Source organism: Alexandromys fortis, unplaced genomic scaffold (assembly GCF_014885135.2).
Source record: "Alexandromys fortis isolate MF-2015 unplaced genomic scaffold, M_Fortis_MF-2015_v1.1 scaffold_36, whole genome shotgun sequence".
Classification (NCBI taxonomy): Eukaryota; Metazoa; Chordata; class Mammalia; order Rodentia; family Cricetidae; genus Alexandromys; species Alexandromys fortis.
This window is the reverse complement of record NW_026067915.1, coordinates 9,327,877-9,342,079: the sequence shown is the minus strand read 5'-3', so window position 1 is coordinate 9,342,079 and position 14,203 is coordinate 9,327,877. Positions and strand designations below refer to the sequence as shown.

Here is a 14,203-nt window from a genome sequence, read left to right as displayed (position 1 = left end):
CCATTTCTAAAAGGCCGCTCATCCAGTCAGCTCTACAAAGCCAAACCACCACATGGCCTTTTATACAAGGTCCCCACCGGATAAAGCCAATTATAATCATGTGGTTAGGATTCTCCAGTAGCTGCTGCCCCTAATTCCCAACTCTGAAGTCAGATCTGCATACTGAGCTTCATGTAATTGGATTGTGGGTTTCAAGATGCTGCTGGCTCCATTTTGTCTTTTGTCTTTCTACTTCTGGCTTCTCTAGGTGTTAATTGCATGAGGGGTTGGGTGTGGGTCGTGGGAATGCATGTGCCCAAAGAGGACAGAGAGGGTCAGACTCCCTGAAGCTGGAGTTTTAGGCAGTTGTGAGCTGCGTGATATGTGGGTGTTGGGAATCAAACTCAGTTCCTCAGAAAGTCTGGAAAGCAAGCACTTAACCACTGAGCCATCTCTCCAGCCCTGCTCTTAAATATCCACTTCCTACCTTTGCTTCCCACCATCCTCTAAAGAGGCCCATTCTACTCAAGTAATTGGAGGTTGCAGAGGGACAGTATGATCCAGACAGAAGCAAGGTTTCTCGTGTTTGTACAGGATTGTACAGGAGTTGGAACTTAGTTCAGTGATAGAGCACTTGACTACACAAATTCCTGGTACTGGAAGAAAGTGTACAAGGGTGCAGAGACCCTGAAGCCTAGGTATGACCTATGGGTGAGTAACCTTGGGCAATTGCCAGAAGCCATGGTCTGAGAGCCCAGAGCCCCTCTAGAGTAGGAAGTTTAGTGAGCTTGTCTCTCTGGTCCTCTGTTTATCCTCTTTTCAGAGCAGGGGCTTCATCTTTTCTCTCAAGGGATACAGGTGTTTTTAAACTTGGTAGGCTTGAGAAGAAAGGAGGGCAGCTCCCCCAGGGGCTCTCCTTCCCTGCAGTCTCTAATGAGCTGTTTGTTAACCCCAGGCTGCTCCAGGGTTTGCACTTTCACTGTTTTTCAAGACAGGGTTTCTCTGTGTAACAGCCCTGTCTGTCCCGGAACTTGATCTGTAGACCAGGCTGGCCTCGAACTCAGATTTCCACCTGCCTCTGCCTCCTAAGTGCTAGGATTAAAGGTGTGCGCCACCACTGCCAGACAGGGTTTGCACCTTTAACCAATGTTACAGTTTCATGGGTACTACTCTTTTTGGATGCCCTAAAATCTCAACGCCAATTACAGCCACTTCAACATGGGAGGCAGAACCAATGGGTTGCTGGGTAGCAGGCAGCCTCCAGGGAGCTGATACCATGGGTGGTGGTGGTAGTGGTGCTTCATGACTGATGGTTAATAACATGAACTGGACACAATCTAGAATCACCTAGGAGACCTACCCTACATGTGGGCAGCACCATTCATCCCCTAGGCTAGGGTCTGAATAAAAAGGAAGAAAGTGAGCTGAGCTGCCATCATCACTCCCTGCTTCCTCACTTCAGAGGTGCTGAACCAATTGCATCATGCCTTTTCTGCCATGATGACTGGACCCTCAAACTATGAGCCTAAGTAAACCCTTTCTTCCTGAAATTGCTTTTGGCAGGCAGTTTGTCATACAACCAAGTTCTACAATGACCCAGAGAAAATGAGCTGTGACCTCATCTCCCCTCAGAGATCTTTAATACAAACACACACATATACCAGCTACTGCAGAAGGGAGGGGAGGTAGCCACATGTTGTGGACCAGTCACTAAGTCTGCTTATTCATTATTTATTTTTAAAATATATTTAAACAGCAGCAATCACTTCCAAAATGCAAAAAAATTACAATTTTTAGAATAAAATTATAATGTTTATAATGCAGGTCAGAAAGAATCAAAGGTACAACTGAGAAACACACAGCACTGAAGGCAGCTGAAAAAGCCAAGGCCCACTAATCTGGGGACCAATTGATGAGGTCACAATTTGTGAGGTTCCCACCCCCAGATCATGCCCCCCCAGCTTCCCATTGGTGGAACCAGTGTCCTCTGAGTGACAGAAGGAAAAGTGGAAAAGAGATGGCCTTCTGAAGGGGATCCCCCAAACCCAGTCCCTCCATCAGCCAGGGACCTGCTAATCGACCTCCTCCATGTTGCTGTACGTGGGGGCTGGGCGGTCCACAGGGGGGGCGAAGCGTTCAGGGGCTGTCCGCGTGGGGGCCACCTCGGGGGCCTGGCCAGGGCCTAGTCCCTGCAACAGAATACGAGGACAGGGGTTGGGGGTTGCCCAGCATACTGCCTGGCATCCCGGGGGTGCTGGCTCAGAGCCCCGGCACCCAAGGGAGGGCCCCTAGGCAGGCGCAGACAGCAGCGGCGTTTAGACAGAGAGACGAGATCGGGCCTGAATGCTCATTTTATTAACACTTTAAATACAGGAAATAGTTCCAGCAGGGCCAAGCCCTAGGACAAGGGTCAGAGGAACAGACAACCGGATGGACACATACCCTAGGATACTTTGCCCCTGAAGAGGCTGCAGTTCTCACAAGTCTCCCACCAGATACATACACTGAGGCCCAGAGCCTAGAGTTGTTCCCCACCACAAAGGTAGGCATGGCCTGGTGAGCAGGCAGGTAGGCCAGCTCACAGGAGGTGCCTGCAGGTGAGCTCATCTCCAGCGACTCTGAGATACCAGAGGATAGAATACGTTGAGCACAAGGGCCACCAAAGCCGCCACGGTACCCAGGACAAAGTATCGGAGGCAGCCCTCGTCTGGTGTGGTAGGGCCACGTGGTGGGGGCCCCACCCAGTCTTGGGGCCCCCAAGGACCCAGAGGCCCAGGCCCCTCGGGCACCATCTCCTCCTCGGCCTCGAGCTCCTGCCAAATCCGGGAAGCCTATGGTATGTGGAAAGGGCCATCAGCACCCAGAGGACGGGAGGCCCCAGTTTCCCTGAGACCCCTAGCCAAGACAGTCACATCAAGGTGACCGGGCCTAAGCCCCCACATTCCAGATCAAGCAGCAGGGAGGTAGGTAGGTAGCCAGCATGGAGGTTTCTAAACTGAGAACATTAGGATATGAAAATTCTAACAGCCTTTGACTTCCTCTAGGCAGCTTTTAATCCACATTTAACTTTTCACAGGCAAGGGAGTAGTGTTACCTGGTCAGATTTTAGTCCAGGCTTCCCAAAGAAGGGATCAGCTCACAAAGGCTAAGCAGCCAACCTCATGGCAATTTCCTCAGGATTACCCATGCCCAGATCCTGACCGTTGTGTTGTGTCTGTGAGCCTGACAGCAAGGTCTCAAGGGAGTACAGGGAACGAAGTACAGGGAAGGCTGATGGTAGAGAGAGCAGAGTGGCTGTGCTCACGAACCCCTGGAACCCTGTCAGCAACCGAGACCCAAGAGCACCAAGGTTCAGTAGGGAGAGTTGCTCCCACAGAAAGTGTGACCGCACTGGAGGTGACAGCCATCTCTGACAGGGATATCTTGAGTGTACACCAGAACACAAGGGTAATCACCAATGAGGGTCTCTAGGGTGGCATGTGGAGAATGTGGGGGAGAGCTGGGAGAAGTGAGGGTTAGTCTGCTTATAGTAGCACGCCTGCTGAGGTTCAGGGCAGTTCTCGGACCTGGATTTTGTGCGCACCGTTGGCAGCATGTTTATGTATGTATACCTTTGACTGTGTTCCTAAGGTGTCTTCTAGAATGCCCCTGGGTGAGGCCCGAATGTCAAGGAACCCCATCTCTGAATTCTGCAGGCTTGTAGAGGAAAGAGAGCTATATTCCCAGCCCTGTCCACCAACTAGACTGTCAAGCCGCCCCCATGCCTCACCTGGCTGGCAGCAGCTTCGGCTGCAGGGCCTAGGTCTGGATGGTGTTCAGAGTGACCTGCCCTGGGGGGTCTCTCCACAGGAGAGTTCCGCCGACGGTAGAAGAGGACATAGGCATACCGTGTCACGACCTGGCTCTCGTCTACAGTTGACACTGTGCTGTCATCAAACAAGCGCCAGCCTACAGCAGGGTGGGAAGAATATGAACACGGCCTGTACCACCATCCCACCATAGCCTGCTGGTTGTGTGTGCCCTCACCCACGTCACTGCGCTGGCTACTGCGATCGTTGGGCAGGCGTGCACAGGCAGTGTAGTGGCCACCAATCATGCCTCCGTAATGGTTGATGACAGCGTACAGGTCGTAGCTAGGCAACTGCTCCTCTTTCTGGCCAATACAGAACTTGCTCAAGTCCAGGTTCCTGCAGTCCCAGTCAGAGAAGGGTGAGGCAATTAGCATGCCCCCAGGGCCCAAGCCCTGTCCAGTCACCAGCACCAGGGTTCACTCAGTGCTCACCGAACAGGGAACTCCACCAAATCATTGATCTTGTCACGCCAAATGAAACTACGGAAGGAGAAGCGCTTCAGCTGCACAATGAGCACATTGGGCAGCCGCCAAAGCAGCAGCTGTTTGGAGGCCTCGCGATGCTGTTTGCACTGTGGGCAGTACCTGCAGGGACAGAAGAGTCAGAACCACAAGTTTCCCTCCAGCCTGCATCGCCAACAGTTTGCTGCCCCATCCTCACCAGGCTTCCTCAGGTGCCAGCACTTCAGGCCGAGTAAAGAGGTTGAGGCACTGGTCCAGGGTGAAGTGGCCAGCACGAGCAGCCTCACCAGCAGAGCCTGGATCTTCGGCACACTCCAGCTCCTTGGAGGCTACTAACACAAACTCCTGGAGGCGTTCATTGTTCCGCCACACAAGAGCCAGGCTGCAATCATCACCTAGGTCCAATGGTGTCTCCCCTGGAGATGAGCAGAGATAGTGGTCACCCAGCCGTGTGGAGCAGCCAGCCCAAGCTACCCCACAACTTCCACCCAAAGCATCAGACACCTTTGTCCTCAAGTCGTTGCTCTCGGTTTGATGCATCAATTTTATAGATGAAAAACTGGGGTGTGTGGGTATTCATGGCTTCACTTGAGTGTTGGTACCCAGGCACAGCAGCTAAGACGAAGCAGGACAATCAGTGCTTATCTGTCCACTACGGTCTAAACAACCTTCCCCAATGTTTTCCTGCAACACCCAAAGCATTTCAACAGAGCTTACCTTCAGGCCGGGACACCCTCTCACCAGCAAGTAATGAACAACCTTCAATAGGCCCACTGGCCAGCATCTCAGAAGAAATTCCACTGGTGCTAGCTACAGGACACCGATCAGAGGGTGCCCACACACGGGGAACCCCTGTATCCCCCTCAGCCACGGGAGTCACCAACTGGAGCTCAGAAGGCTGGATCGGCTCTCTCTCACTATCTCCAGCCTCCAGAGAGCTAGCTGAAAGCAATGTGGTACATCCAGGGCTCTGTGATTCCAAGGCCATTCGGCCAGGCTGAAAGGGTGGTTGGAACACACTCACGGAGTATCTACAAGCAGACAACAAGGCAATAAGAATTCTGACCTGTTGTCCGACACCTGAGCACCTCTGCTCCCTGCCCACACTAGTCCTCTGAGCTCTTACCGGGCATAACCTTCTAGTAGCTGAGCAAGACGGGCATAAGTGAGGCGTGAGGCAGGTACACTGACCAGGAAGGGGTAGCCAATGTTCTCAGGGCGGCAGAGGCCTTTGTGGTCAGGCCAATGGGTTTTCTGGCAGAACCTGGAAGGAAGGAGTGGTAAGACTAGGGGCTTAAACCTAAGTCTGAAGCCCTGGTGACTAGGTGTGCCAGCCCTGCCCCCCAGTGCCTGATAAAATGGACAAATGGGGGAGGGCTTAAAATATGTGCTGCTGTGTGGAGAGGACAGGATGGCAAGTGTCAGGTGGAGAAAATGGGAGGGGCAAGGCCATAGGGTTCCTCACTGGTTGCAGTAGCCCACGCGGTAGCAACGGGTACAACGCTTCAGTTTTTCGTCCTCTGATTGCTGCTTCCGCTGGCAGGCTGCACACTTGGAGATAGGGATGCTGGGTACCTGGGGGCGCTAGGGTGAGTCATCTGGCTCAGTAAAGCATTAAAGGCAGGAGTGACCAGCACCCACCGGGGCCCCGTGGCACCAGGTTGTCCCCCACTTACCTGCTGCACCTCTAGCACCACTACCCGCTCCTTAGCCAACTCTGAGGACAGCAGCTCAAAGCAGAGGAGCACGTCAGTTGGGGACACAGAGTCCAGTGAGTGGGAGGGCAAGAAAACACGGTGGAAACGATTCTTGATTACCTAGAGATAAACACACAGATGCCAGGTGATAAGCCCTTTCTCTAGGTCTGCTTCACAGCACCATGAAGGTCTCTTGGTCATGCACTGAAGTCTACTGGGACAGGGAAGAAAAGGACCTGTGGTCTTAAAGAGGAATATACCCGCCCAGTGGCAGAGAGTACATTGGAGTACCTGAGAGACAAAACCTAGGCAAGAGTCAACTACATGGATCATACTGAGGGCCTCTACCCCTACGAGAACTAGGTCCACATTCAAATAGCCTCTTCCACACTCATACTCCAAGAAAAAATGGGAGCTGCTGGGTTAAAAGGGCGGTGGTGGCACAGGCCTTTAATCCCAGCACTCAGGAGGAAGACAGGTGGATCTTTGTAAGATCAAGGTCAGCCTGGCCTACAAGACAGGCACCAAAGCTACATGGAGAAACCCTGTCTCGGAAAGCAAAAACAAAAGTCAGGCAGTGGTGCTTTTATCCCAGCATTTAGGAAACAGAAGCAGATGAATCTTGGGTGAGTTCAAGGCCAGTCTGGAACTACAAAGTTCCAGGACAGCCAATGCTATACAAATGGAAACCGTATCAAAAAACCAAAAATGAAAAAAAGAATGGAGAAAATGGCCTGATAATCCTGCCCAAGCTCAAGCTCTGCCAAAGCTCCTTATCCCAGAGAAGAGGCACCTCAGAGGGGAATAAACTAATGCTGGCTGAGAACTCAGGATCCTATGTAACACAGCCCAAGGCCTGGTCTCAATAAACACCTACAAACTAAGTTTCTGCGAAGTATTTACATTCATATACACATCTTTAGATACCATTAATGGTACATGTCTGTCTGTCCTTCAATACATATATGGGGCTGGAGGAATAGCTCAGTAGTTAAGAGCACTGGCTGCTCTATAAGATCTTGGTGGGATGGGGAGTGGGGGGGTCTATTCCTAGCACATACATGGCAGCTCACAACTGTCGGTAATTCCAGTTCCAGGAGGTTCAACACCATATCGCCTGGCTTCTATGGGCACCAGTCACACAACATGGTACACACACATACATGAATACAAGTAGGCAAAACACTCATAAAATACTTAAAAAAAAAAAAAAAAACTTAGGTAGCCACACATGCAGAAACTTGGTAAAGAGATATACCTCAGCCAGGCGCAGGTTCTCAGGCTTCACATGGACACTCTGAGAGAGGGAATCCAAAACTTCACTTGCGCTGGAGTTCTCCTTGCTAACACTCACCAGAAACTTTGGCAACAAAGGTAAAGTTAGTGGGGGCGAAGGAGAGTCACGTTTTTCTAGGATGGCCCAGAGGGAAGAGGCTCATTACTCACCTTGATGGGTTTGCTGTGGGGTTCCCGAGCAAAATAAAAGATGGGGAGAACCTTTTGCTTTTGTGGTAAGGGCACCGGCAGATAAAGGAACGGGTCAAAAGTGATGGAGACCTGTGGACGCAAAGGTGACACTAGGGTGTCACAAGGGATCGAGATGCTCATTATTCCTGGAGAGCCTGATGCAGGCTCTCTGATGGTCCTCAGGGCTCCCTCAGCCAGTCAGCAAACTCCCAGTCAGAGAGAGCACTAGGCTGAGCAAAGGGGCCCACCAACGCCCCTCCTCAGGCACGATTCCTTTTCTGGCAGCTTAGCCAACCCAAGCTTCCCTTCACCTGTATCCCACATGCCTTTCCAACCTGACCCACAACTTCGGCACACCTTACTTATCTTTGCAACACCACACCTATCCATCCACATCTCTCCCCTGCCCCAACTTCAGCCAGGAAGCCTACCCTGCTGAATCCTCAGGACCACACAGAACCTTAGGCCTCTCTTCGACCTTCCTTCCCCAAATGTTGCCCAGTACTCCCTGAAAATGCACAACTCAATCTGATCAAACCAGCCTAACTAACTAGGGTGCCTCTCTCTAGGGGAGTCTACCGCACCTTGGCACACACAGGGCACACGAGCTTCGACTTGTACTGGCCCTGAAACAGGTCCACAATGAATGAGTCGTTCCTCATCTTGTGCCGCTGCCATGCTTCTTCAGCCACCACCTGAGGAAGAAATGGTGAGAACTGAGGAGACCTAAGAGCTGCGCCACCCAAACCCTACCCTACAACCCCACTTTGACTGACCTCGTCAGGACGCCCATCTGAGTCCACAGTCTCTGTGTAGGGCTTGTTTTGGATCCGATTCAGGTCCTCATGCAGCCCATCCAACAAGAAAGCCATGAACTCTTGGGCGTCATGCTGTGCATAGCCTGTGAACTGGCTGGCCTTGCTTGCCACAATGGCCTGAATGGGGAGGTCAAAGTGTTAATAAGAAATCTTAATACCCATTCACCAGGCCCCTCACTAGCTAGCTCCCTGAATCCTCTCTAAACAAGACTGAGAATAATCACAAATCACCTTTAGCTTGGAGGGCTGAAAGGCTTGATGAGTGCCCTTCCATAGGGCCCGGAGCAGCACAGCAAAGCCAATGGCCAGCCGCCCACCAGTCCCCAGTGGGTTATTGTAGTTAATTTCAGCTTCAAAGGATCGATCTAGAACAGTCAAGCAAAGGTGTGAGAGACAAAGCTTCCCCTTCTGCCTGTACCCCAGGCTCCTGGGCAAAGACCTCACCATGGAAGAAGTCACGAAGTTCCCGAGTATTGGACAGAGACTGAATGACGCTATTCATGAAGCAGGTGTTCCCTAAATTGACAAGGCCAGTAAATCCTGGCGGACACACCTTCTTCTCTTCCTCTTCCTCCTCCTCCACACTATCTCCACTCACCGGACTGTGAGGCATTGGAGGCACCATACATGTGGGTTTGGGCTGTGGGAGCAAAGGAAACATGACAGAGCAGCCCTGATACCCCCGGCCTCATTATTTTTATTTTATTTTATTTTTTGGTTTTTTGAGACAGGGTTTCTCTGTGGCTTTGGAGCCTGTCCTGGAACTAGCTCTGTAGACCAGGCTGGTCTCAAACTCACAGAGATCTGCCTGCCTCTGCCTCCTGAGTGCTGGGATTAAAGGCGTGCGCCACCACCGCCCGGCTTCGGCCTCATTATTTTTATTACTTCCTTCCTTCCTTCCCTTCCCTTTCCTTCCTTCCTTTCTTTCTTTGAGACAGGGTTTCTCTACATGATAGCACTGGCTGTCCTGAACTCACTTTGTAGACCAGACTGGCCTCAAACTCATAGAGATCCTCCTGCCTCTGCCTCCTCTGTGATAGGATTGAAGGTGTACCCCACTACCACCCATCTTCCAGCCTGACTCTTTGCCCTTCCCAGCCCAAGATTCTCACCGAGGCTAAGTGTGGTTCTGGCTTTGGAGCTACGTGCTCCAAGGGGGTTCGGGCCACCACCCCATCCAGTCCTGTGTTCTCAGATCGAGCCTTGGGTTTTTCCTTCTCCACTGCCCTGGCTTCCTCCTGGCCTGTGAGGGAGTGGGGGGCACCTCCTGGAGGGGTTGAATCCAAAGGGGTTGGACCTGTCGGCACGGCAACCTTTGCACCACCCACTGCACCTTAAAAAGGGGGAATGAGAGGGCTGGTGGTTAGCAGCATGTGTGACAGGGGTCCTGATTGGCAGGGCAGGGGCAATGAAGGGAGCTCGTGTGCAGACCTCGTGTAGCCGGGGCCTCCAGTCCCCCCCAGCGCTGACTCTGCCGCTTCCGGAGGCAGATATCAATGCGAGAGGCCGTGAAACAGAACGTACACTGCTCTGGCTCAATCAGGTTCCTGTCAGGGAAAAGCTGAGTTCAGAGACTTGAGACGAAGCAGGTGCCAAGCTAAACAAGCCAGAGAAATGGAAACCCAAGTAACAGTAGCAGCAGTGGGGCTGGGCACCACCAACCTGAGCTTCACCTGCCAGCGGAAGATGGTGTGGGGCCCACAGCCTGGATGCAACCTCAGGAAATTTCCATCCCTGCAGAGGCAAAGCAGGGAAGGAAAAGGACAAAAGAAAACACTTGAGGTCGGGCGGGGGTGTCACACACCTTTAATTCCAGCACTTGGGAGGCAGAGAGAGGTGGATCTCCATCAGTTCGAGGCCAGCCTAGTCAATAAGAGTTAATTCCAGGGCAGGCTCCAAAGCTAGAGAAACCCTGTCTCAAAAACAAAAACAAAAACCACCACCACCAACAACAACAACAACAAAAAACAGCCAGGCGGTGGCAGCACAAGCCTTTAATCCCAGCACTTGGGAGGCAGAGGCAGGTGGATCTCTGTGAGTTCGAGACCAGCCTGGTCTACAAGAGCTAGTTCCAAGACAGGCTCCAAAAGCTACAGAGAAACCCTGTCTCTAAAAACCAAACAAACAAACAAACAAACAACAATAACAACAACAACAACAACAAAATGCTTGAAACATATCCCCACTTGAGACCACTGTCCCAGCCCCAGTTACACACCTGGTCTGGAAGATGAGTGTGAAGTCCTGCTCTCGGAAAAGCACTCGCGAAGTGTCCCTGCAGATCTCCTTCACATACACGTGCACCACCACTGAGTCCGGCCCCTTTTCATACGAGTCGTTCTTGACAAATGCCAGGTTCACCATGGACTCTGGGTCTATGTTGAGACCATGACTCAGGGTCACCAATCCAAGACAAATTCCAGCCTGTTACTACACTCCTCCCTACCCACCATCAACCTCGCAACCCAACCTGGGGTCTGTCTGGCCAATCCCGATTTTACCATCCACCAAAGCTGCAGAATCTGCTCCTACTGCCATCTCCTCTTTGACATGGTCATCCTTCTCAGGGTCTCTGCTCCGGACCATGACTGGGGAGACTGGGTCATTCCTCGGGGACACTGTCTTCTCTCTTGTCAAGAGGCCTAAATTCTTCTCTGAGCCCAGGAGACTGGTTTGAGGGTTCAGTGGTGGTACATGGAGCTGCTCCTCAACCTCAACCTAATCACGCGTGTGCACACACAAAGAAAAAGAAAAAAAGAGGCAAGATTTAGCCCTGGGTCTGGCAGGTGGCACCCACTCTAGTCCACATTCCTTCCCCAGTCCCCAAATAGGCACCTAACTCTCACCTGGGTGGCTGGGTCAGAAGATAGAAAGGGTGGAGCATCACCTTGGGGACCAGGGCCATCCCTGGACCCTTCCCCTTCTGGCCCTCTGCGGAGATGCACAGCCCTCTTGGCGCTGGGCCCTGCCTGTGCCCCAGAGCCAGTTCCTGAGCCTACCTCACCACGGCCCTGGGCCCGTTTCTGGTTTCGGGCTTCCTGTTTAGCTCTGCGGGGCTCAGAGCCTGGCTCCAGGGCAATGGGAGGCAGCTCTTGTCCATTCTCCTGACACCGCAACCCTGGCACCAGCTCTTGGGTCCCTAAAGGTTTCTTCTGCCAAAGATACAACAGTTAGACCCTGTTGAATACACTAGGCATCCCCAAGGCCCACACACTCAATTGGAACTTACCAGGAGAGAGGGCCAGGTGAGCAGAGGCACCTTCTTGGGTAGTGCCAACTGTAGGAGACCCCCCTTCCGAGCCTGTACTTTGGTACAAGAACTTTGTATTTCTGCAAAGAAGACACCGCCCCATTGCCGACCATCTGGAAAGAGAGTAGCAACAGTGACCTGAGGTAAGGGATACTAGAGAATGCAAAAGGAAACATTGTACGCAGGGCAGAGGAACATACCTGGAAGCCGCACCACACAGTCTGTGTCTGTGAAAGCTGCATCTACTTCCTCCAGACGCAGAGGACCCGCTCCTACTCGCAGCTTGACAATCACTTCATCTGCACTCTGTCTCCAATCAAGCAACAATTCTATATGGAGAATGGCAAAGGGTTCAGAGAGGTCACTGCTAACGGCCAACACACAGGTTAAAAAGCCAAACCTACTGCTCGGATGAGAGCTAAATTCTCCTTCCCCTCAAATCGCACTGAAAAGCCCCATTTATTACTCACCCTCTTTGGTCTGCTCCTTTCGAGGAGTAGACACTGGCAACAAAAGGAAAAACAGACAATAATGAAGAGCCAGATCCAAGACCCCACCGTCTGGATCTTAGCCAAGCTCCTCGGGTTTAAGGCTGAGGCTTCATCCAACTTGCAATGGGTCTTTTTCTCAGCATCAAGCCATGATAAAGGAGGGAGGAACAGACCTCTAAATTGCATGTCCAGAGACAAGGGAAGAAGCAGCCATGAGAATCTGGAAATGCCACTCCTACCTCTCCTAGGATCTCCATCTTTGCTCTCTTGGTTTGCGAGATCCTTCTGTTTCTTCTTACTAGTGGCCTCCTCCAATCCTGGGGGCCCTCTCCTTGGGCCTGTAGCACTGGCCCCACCAGACATCTTGAGCCGCTTGGTAGCCAGCCAGAGTGCCCCAGGGTCGGCAACAGCGTCTGGGTCAGGGCTGCGGCGCTTTCTTCCCGGCCCAGCTATCTTGGCAACTCTTTGCAGACAAATTCTTCAGCAAGGAACCAACAGCCTAATGAAAATAGACCAGGATTCACTGCCAAAGTCAATTTGCTCCCTGCCTACGACCAGGACTCCGCAATTCAGGACACTCTTGACCCTAAATGGCAGTATCTTGTCACCATCTGAGGCAGCCTTATATACTCTGAAGCTACCCTATGAGGAAATAAATAATTCATGTAGCAGCAACTGCTTCAGGCCACACCTCCTGACTGTCTCCAAAAGATCCACAATGCCGGACAGTGCACTAAGGAAGTGCGAGGTCAAGGCAGTCATGGCCTGGGACCAGGCTCACCCTCTGGACAGGAGCCATGGCTCCAACCCACAAGACTAGCACTCTGAGAAGAGCACTTGCTCCCTCCTTCACTCTCACTGGCTGCTTAGTCACCACCAGGCAAGCAGAAGGTGAAGGAGGAAGGCAGGAGAGGCGGAGACCATCAAGTAGTTGTAGAAAGGCCAGGCTCTATAGCTGAAAATGGACCCACCCCAGAGCTGCCACAGCCCTAAAACGGTCCTGCTCGGCTCCCTGCTCCTCCTCCTGAAACTACACGGGCTTATTGTCTCCACCGAAAGAGGGAATTTCTCTCCCCAGCTCCAAAGAAGAGTGGACTCAAGTGTTGAGACACGATGGTGGGCATCCAGCATGACACTGAACAGACACTGCCCTATTTCCAGGCTCCTTCACTCATCAGCTTTGATCCACCTGTGGGTGGATTCTGGATTTCTACATCCAAAATGAAGTTCTCAAAATCAGAGACTGAAGCGAGAGTGGAGAGATGGACTGCAGACCTAGGACCCAAAGCATCCTCAAGCCCGGCTTGTTCAGCCAGAAGAGATGCATCTATGCTCCCTTGGGGAAGATGGGATGATAAAAATACCCTTGTACGGTCAGAGAGCTGAGCTGAATCTTGGGTGACAGCCCGTCCAGGCCTGAGGGCAGAACACCCGCCGTTTCCTCCTTACACCTAGGCCCTATTAGAGTTCCTTCCCCGTGCTCGGAGGGCGTCGAGGCGGGAGAGACTATCCAAAGATCCCAGCTGGTCGGAAAGGCTGCGCAGAGTTACTGACCACGGACCAACGCCCCATCTAGGCTGCTACCCGACTCCAACCTCCGAATCCCAGGCCTGCCACCACCTCCTCCAGGAAGCCACCCTCGCTCTAGTCCTCTTAAAAACAGGCCGGCCACGGGGGTAGCATAACGGCTCAGTCGGCATCGGTGGGCCCCGCACAGCGCGGGGCTCGAGATGCCGAGATGTCGGGGCGGGCGCGGCCCGTGACCTTGAACAGGCCGCCACAGGCCAATGCGGCCTTCCCGCTGGGGCAACCGGCGACTTGCGGCCCGCAGCACTCACCGAGCGAGACCGCCGCCACCAGCCCTCTTCGGGCCCTGGCAACCCGCTCTCGATTCCGGTTCCGGCGTCGGGTCGGTTCCGGTTCCGGCGCGCCCCTCCCCCGTCCCGGCTCCGCCGCCGGCCGCTTCAGCCGCTTGTTTTGTTTCGACTTCTAGATACGGCTCTGGGAGGCGGAGCGGGAAGCTGATGACGCACTTCCGGCAAGAGTGGGGACCGAAATGAAGGGCAGCTCTGGGGAGGGCCGGAAAGAAAGAAGAGGGGTTCCGGTGGTGCTTTGGCCTTCGCTTAGAGTCCTACTGATGACAATGTATAGCGGTCCTCCACCCCTCCCATCAAAGGCCCGACAACACA

The 14,203-nt window shown here is 52.8% G+C and overlaps 1 protein-coding gene across 8 annotated transcripts; it reads right to left on the bottom strand.

Annotated features, from left to right (window-relative positions):
- Positions 1–1,694: 1,694 nt before the first annotated feature.
- Usp19 (ubiquitin specific peptidase 19) lies at positions 1,695–14,020 on the bottom strand. 8 transcript variants are annotated; one of them, XM_050139337.1, is made up of 27 exons: positions 13,853–14,020; positions 12,254–12,513; positions 11,994–12,026; positions 11,724–11,852; positions 11,503–11,636; positions 11,120–11,425; positions 10,775–10,991; positions 10,492–10,648; positions 9,936–10,007; positions 9,705–9,820; positions 9,386–9,606; positions 8,718–8,913; positions 8,505–8,638; positions 8,232–8,390; positions 8,040–8,150; positions 7,435–7,545; positions 7,247–7,348; positions 5,968–6,108; positions 5,757–5,875; positions 5,418–5,555; positions 5,009–5,322; positions 4,796–4,906; positions 4,491–4,707; positions 4,262–4,414; positions 4,006–4,166; positions 3,749–3,927; positions 1,695–2,168 (listed from the first exon to the last, which is right to left on the bottom strand). In XM_050139337.1, exons 2-27 carry the CDS (start codon positions 12,375–12,377, stop codon positions 2,052–2,054), a joined length of 3,972 nt encoding a protein of 1,323 aa, XP_049995294.1. In that variant the 5' UTR covers positions 12,378–12,513; positions 13,853–14,020; the 3' UTR covers positions 1,695–2,051. The 8 variants fall into 8 exon arrangements, with proteins under 8 accessions (XP_049995294.1, XP_049995296.1, XP_049995295.1 ...); XM_050139339.1 differs by having other exon boundaries at positions 9,386–9,600; XM_050139338.1 differs by having other exon boundaries at positions 11,120–11,422.
- Positions 14,021–14,203: the final 183 nt, after the last annotated feature.